Raw genomic sequence first — 6,045 nt, forward strand, 5'->3', positions numbered from 1 at the left:
ATCGAAGAAGAGCAAAAACACAAACATAGAGCATATTTTCGAAATACTTCTTAGAAATAAAACCAGAGTAAATTATTATTTATGACACATGATTTCTGACATTTCCTTTTGTATTTTTGACTGTTAGTAATATAATCATGTTATTTTTTACACCAACCAGTTTTGTACAATTTCACAAGAAACGTATTTAGACCATACATGTAGGACCTATGCAAATATTAGTTAACATACATTTTGGAGAAACTAACAAGTGTTATCCCAATGTTTCTGTAACACTTTCAGCTATCTCAAATTTGGTATAACTACCTGTAAATTAAAGGTGTATTTATATTTATCACGATGGCGGCGCAAACTAAAAATTCAGTGGAAACAATCCTGAACTTCGAAACGACTGATGATGTAAGTATAAACCCTGTTTATTTATTTCTTTAACTAGGCACAGTTGCCCTTTCGACTTGCATCTTACAGATTGCTTTGTCCTTGAAACTTTTTTCCCAGTACACATATTTTTGTAGCAGTGGTCCCAAGTCAATTGGGAAGGAAATCCCCAGTAGTTCAACTGGTAAGACTACTGGGAATAGGAGGATTACTTAGCCGTATTAATAGGAAGCACTTAAGACTCACCACGAAAGTGCTCAATGATATGAATGAGTCATTTCCAGAACTTGAGCGACTGGTCTGTGGTGTGGTCGACCAACCAGATCCCGGGCATGGACACGGCGACGGGCGGCGGGTCGACGCGGCGCCGCAAGACGGGCCGCCGCCGCCTGCGCCGCACCGCGCTCACGCTCGGCTCCATGCTCGCCATGCACTGCCGGATGGGCTCGGTAGCTCTCACTTGCGGCATGTGTACGTGTTTTTATCTGTTTCATGAGGTACTCGTAACCGTTCTTCTTCATGTCGATGATATATCAAAGGCGAGAAAGGTGTGCCCGAGGTATCGGATATACATTTATCTTTTGACCTTTGGAGGATTTGCCATACCAACAGACAGTTTATAAACCCAGATACATCTAACGCAGTCGTACTGAATTGTATTTATGTAACATTAAATAGAGATACATTTTTTTTGTTGCAGTCGTTTTCTTGATGATGCTGATCCCGTGTATAGGTGTACTCGCCAATCCGCTACGGCATTTCGAGGTGTATCTTGGCCAATGGAGCCTCAGCGGACCGGGTCGGGCGTTCCGCATAATTCCTATGTTGGATGGTAAATATTCGTACTTCTAATTAAACTTAGTCGAAGATCACATTTGTCTTTCCACCCTTACAGAAAGAAAGAAAGAAAGAAGCATTTATGTTTTGATTACAGGAGTTGGCCTAGCTATATGCATCCATGCATTAACACGAGCTATTGTGAGTGTGGGTATAGCTGGCCTCTCCGCGCTATATGTCATGCACTCGGTTTCCGACAACACTTTACCTTTCACACATTGCAGGTAAGATCACCGGAAGAGAATATCGTTACTTTGACATGTTTACGTTTTATTTGAAACTTATTGATTCTGACGATATTTTAGGACTCACGACTTAACGAAGTATAATCCTGTAAAGCATTACATTGACGTGAAATTGTTTGAGGTAAGTCTTCGCTGTTCCATAGACACAGATCATAGTTTAATTTTTACAGAGTTAACACGGTACAAATTAGTTATAGCAACCGACATGCTAAATAATATTTTTTTTTATGTGTTCAGACACATAGTTCAGTGTTAGAATGATTGTCCTTATTCAGTGAATATAATCTTTATGAACTCTTGTTTGGTTAGGACATTACAGGCTGATCACCTGATCGTCCAAAAAGTAAGATGATCCGTGCTTCGGAAGGCACGTTAAGCCGTTGGTCCCGGTTACTATTTACTGATGTAAGTAAGTAGTCGTTACATGAGCCATGTCAGGGGCCTTTGGCGGCTCAACAATAACCCTGACACCAGGTTTGATGAGGTTGGTAATTCACCTCACAACCCACACGATAGAAGAGTGAACATAATTTGTGTTTTAAGACCGAGAATGCGGATATTTCACTGGAATCATTAATTGATGATGGGGAAATGGACACTGATATTCCGACTACAGTGGGGATGCAGGACTTTGCATGGCGAAGAGCCCACAATGAGAGGTATGTACGTGGAACTTTTTCTGAGTAGGAACATATACACATTCGCTATGTGCGAAGCACAATATCAGCGCATTCAGTGGATTTTTTTTTACTAAATTTGGTTAGACAGACTAATAAAACGGGTTGGTGCAAATTGTGTTTTTGTTGGGCGCTACTGTTTCCTACATAGCCAATAGGTAGGAGGTACAAGTTCATCAGTTCGTATTTTTTTTTTTTTGCAGTTTTTACAGATATAGCAATTTAACGATGCGAAGCGATCCCAGGCGTTTTATTTACCTGTGTAAGGAACGTTATACTGGTTACCCTCCTATCTTCAGAACTCCGCCATATAATTTCTTTTAGTAAGTATAATGTCCTATTCATAAAACATGTATAGGTCCCGGCAAACTTCTTGAGCATCGACCTTGACTGCGCACAACCGAATTTTAGATCTATTTGGTGGTGCGGTACGAGGCGCGGGGGCGGGTGAATACCGCATCGACCGGCTATTGGTAGATCAGTCGAAACTTCCCCCGCGCACTCTGTCTTCGTCCCTTTGACTCCCGAATACACTTGCGTGCAGTGAAACTGTCACGTTTTTGTTATTGCTCTTTTATTAGATTTTTTTGTTATTGCTCATTTTTTTAAGTTTAAGAATTAGTTACTAGCACGAGGTCTATGTCTACAGATCCAAAACCTAGCACTAGCTCTGGTATTGCTGGTTTCAATCTCATGGAAGGAATATCATACTTACCTGACGATTAGTTTTTTATTACGTATAATAATATAATATAAGTTTTAATAAACTATAATAATATAGATAAGTTTAGTTTTATTTACATAATTAAATAATATACTTAATAATTGTTTTTTTTTTAATGAAGTTAAGAAAATAATCAAAAGTTCATTTTTTTTTGCACTGAAGTGTACGTGCGCGAACTTTCCCCCACTACGACACTCGATGCTCAAGAAGTTTGCCGGGAGTTATAATTTTAGTTATTATTTTTCATATTGTGTAAACATGTACCTTTTGTGACAATAATGCATAACTGGATGGCCTATTTATTTTATATTATTATTATTTTGTATGGGTGTGCCCTGACAGTATTGAGTCAGTATCGACAGCTGGAATTCGGTACTGGCACAGAACTGACTCCCTAATTGCCACCACATAAATGGAAACCACTGCCCTATTTTTACCTAAAAAAGCAACAGTATAGTAGCATTCGCTACTACACCGGCAAGAACGTGGCTCTTAAATTAGTGATGTGATGAGTCCTGCAGAGCTTACGTTTTAGCCTAGTCTAAGCCTAGATTGTTATAAAATTATAATAAATTGTTTACAGTGTAGAACTAATACATTATCGCGCTGATCACAATTTCTTTAAAATAAATTTACCATTACTCATAAGTATGGCATGCTGCTGGGCTGCTATATGGATTGGGATAATAAGTGAGAAGTTCAGATATGGAAGGGTACGTGGTATAGTTCTACTATCTAAGATACAGAATACAGATAAAAAAAACACTTGTGAATTATTACAAACAATCCTGCGTTTCAATATTACAATACGTACGCAGAACGCGAAATAATTTTCCCAAAACCATAAATTTTAGTTGATGCTTAATAGATACGGAAATCGTATAAGTCCCGTGGACCTTCCTAAGAACACCCAGCTCTGCACCACTCGAAATAAATAAAAATAAACCTTATTTAAAAACCAAAACTCATTTTCAGATGATATGGAACAATATGTATCCTTGGTTCGGTTACGTGCCTTGGTTGTGGGCGGCTCTGCTACTGTTTATAGGAATCAGAAATTTCTTGCTTAAGCCAAAATCTTTTCGCAATGTAGTCCAAATTGGTGGCGATAAAGAAATCTTATACGTATGTATATTATTTTACAGCAGCTTTTAGTTTTAGAATATGCATTACGGTTTTATTGTTAAAACAATACATGTCAATTATAAGCCCGGACACAAAAGCATGTTAATAAGATATATAAATTTATAGTACGTTTAAAATAAATATTGAATAATTTCATACTTTTTCTTTTAGGGTATAACAGAAGCTTTTATAATGGGCGCCTACGTACACGCTGCCGGGCTCGGATCCGAGATCATTCACGGCAAAGGCCTTAACTTTTATGGTAATGTCTTAGTACTGGAATATATCGATTTGTTATGTGACCGTTATCTACCTGGGTAAATTTTGTAAAGATTTCTTACTTTTTACTTTTAGCATCAGGGCATATAGACCCACAGCTCAACAGCGACAACTTGTGGCACACGGCGCTTTTGTTTTTACTAGTTTGCTTATTGTCTGGCGGCGCCAATATTTGTGCACTCAGCGACTATATGCAGATGAAAGGCATAAACAAAGTGGATGAAAGTAAGTAAAGTTTTAATGAAAGTAATCAACACGAATACTCCCACAACCCTTCCAAATTGTTAATCGAAAATAAGACAATAGTTTACTATTTTATTGCACCAATCAACTCACGTGAATATGTTGAAGATATATCTAAATTCCGTTTTTATTTAATATCTTATGCCAGATTTTCAATTGTTTTCATATTTGACTATCAAACAATAATGAACATTTATAATTATAGTGCAATAAAGTACAGTACAAGTACAGTAGTTATTTTGTATTGTAATTTTTAATACTTGTAAACTTCACTATTGGCGCCCAACGTGGAGCTCGTAGGCAGGGTTAGTATTTCTGAATGTAGAATCTTATCTTTATTTGACGGTTCGTAGGTACTTTATGGATTCTACCTATGTATTCAAAATGTACGGCGTCAGGTGATTTTTCTCATTTCCTGTAAGTTTTATTTTACTTAATCTATAATTATTTAACTATTTACGTGTCATTCATTACCTACACATATGTGACGAGATGAAAAGTTTTTAACAAATAATGTGATCAAGAGTCGTGCATGTCATAACGAATCAGGATAATGTATTTTCCATTTGTCTCTTGCAGCTCAACGCTAATATTTTCTGGTCTAACATTTTCTTACATAATTGTGGCTTTTGTGTGCCTGAAGACAGCCTTACACATTATTTTCGAATACAGAGTAAAATTAGTGTAAGTTAAAAACCAATAACTAAGTGAGTTTTAATGTCGGTGGAAGCAATTTAAAAATAACTTTTGTTCTAGGTTTGTGGAGCAACTTGTAGTCAGCGCAGTAATCGTATGTTGCATGTGTTTCAGTGTTTTGTTTGCTTCTAATGTAATTAACGTTTTATTTTTTACAAATCTTATAACTTAGACTACACGTACACGTGCTTTGGCGTAGTTGTTAATTTACTGTTAAGTTGCAATTTGTTGTAATGATTTGCGGCGTTATAATAATTAAGTTACGTATTGTAATAACTTTATTTTCAGGCTGGTCTCGGGTTTTTGGAGAGTCTGGATTCTATTTTAGCAGGAATAGTGGCGATGTTTATATGTGCATTTGAGATGTTCGGAATTATGTACGTTTACCGCAGTTACGACTTTGTGTCAGACTTGAATATCGCTACTGAAGAAAACGCGTGTTCCACGCGTCTTGCTATTCAGTGGCAGATTATACCGTTTGTTTGCATGGTATGTAAGCGATGTTTTCATCTATAGAACTGGGTTAGAGAAAAATGATTCAGAGTAGACGACTAAGCTTGTTTGTATGTGGTGTTAACAGCTCATGTTGGTAATAAAGGCGGTGCAGTTGTCTATGTGCGAGATTCCAAATCAATTCTTCGCGTATACGTTGCCTGTGCTGCTATGCGCGGTACTATCGCTACCGCTCAGGGCTATCCACAACGCGTACGTGTTCTTACGACCCCCAGCCAGACATGCCTAGAGAACTGAATTCCTAATAAATCTATCAAAGTACAAAACCGTTTCATTTATTTATTTAAGCTACAAATACCCACATATTAATTGGTAATTTCAGAAAAAC

General features: G+C 37.3%; 1 protein-coding gene across 6 annotated transcripts; it reads left to right on the top strand.

Moving 5' to 3' along the window:
• The first annotated feature begins 73 nt into the window (after positions 1–73).
• Positions 74–6,022, top strand: LOC126381958 (uncharacterized). Of its 6 annotated transcripts, none has more exons than XM_050031581.1 (16): positions 74–399; positions 663–849; positions 1,079–1,210; positions 1,313–1,439; positions 1,521–1,581; positions 2,004–2,119; positions 2,341–2,460; positions 3,445–3,574; positions 3,837–3,986; positions 4,158–4,248; positions 4,341–4,490; positions 4,862–4,925; positions 5,088–5,192; positions 5,265–5,337; positions 5,493–5,693; positions 5,785–6,022. In XM_050031581.1, the coding sequence occupies exons 1-16, from the start codon at positions 340–342 to the stop codon at positions 5,944–5,946; spliced, it is 1,929 nt and encodes a 642-aa protein (XP_049887538.1). In that variant the 5' UTR covers positions 74–339; the 3' UTR covers positions 5,947–6,022. The 6 variants fall into 6 exon arrangements, with proteins under 6 accessions (XP_049887538.1, XP_049887539.1, XP_049887540.1 ...); XM_050031582.1 differs by having other exon boundaries at positions 5,265–5,298; XM_050031583.1 differs by lacking the exon at positions 5,088–5,192.
• Positions 6,023–6,045: the final 23 nt, after the last annotated feature.

The sequence above is a fragment of the Pectinophora gossypiella genome, chromosome 3 (assembly GCF_024362695.1).
Source record: "Pectinophora gossypiella chromosome 3, ilPecGoss1.1, whole genome shotgun sequence".
Taxonomy (NCBI): Eukaryota; Metazoa; Arthropoda; class Insecta; order Lepidoptera; family Gelechiidae; genus Pectinophora; species Pectinophora gossypiella.

Coding starts and splice junctions, on each gene's coding strand:
- LOC126381958 (XM_050031581.1), top strand. CDS start 340: ATGGCGGCGCAAACTAAAAATTCAGTGGAAACAATCCTGAACTTCGAA. Junction 2,120..2,340: donor CGAAGAGCCCACAATGAGAG/GTATGTACGTGG, acceptor TTTTTTTTGCAG/TTTTTACAGATATAGCAATT. Junction 5,193..5,264: donor GAATACAGAGTAAAATTAGT/GTAAGTTAAAAA, acceptor CTTTTGTTCTAG/GTTTGTGGAGCAACTTGTAG.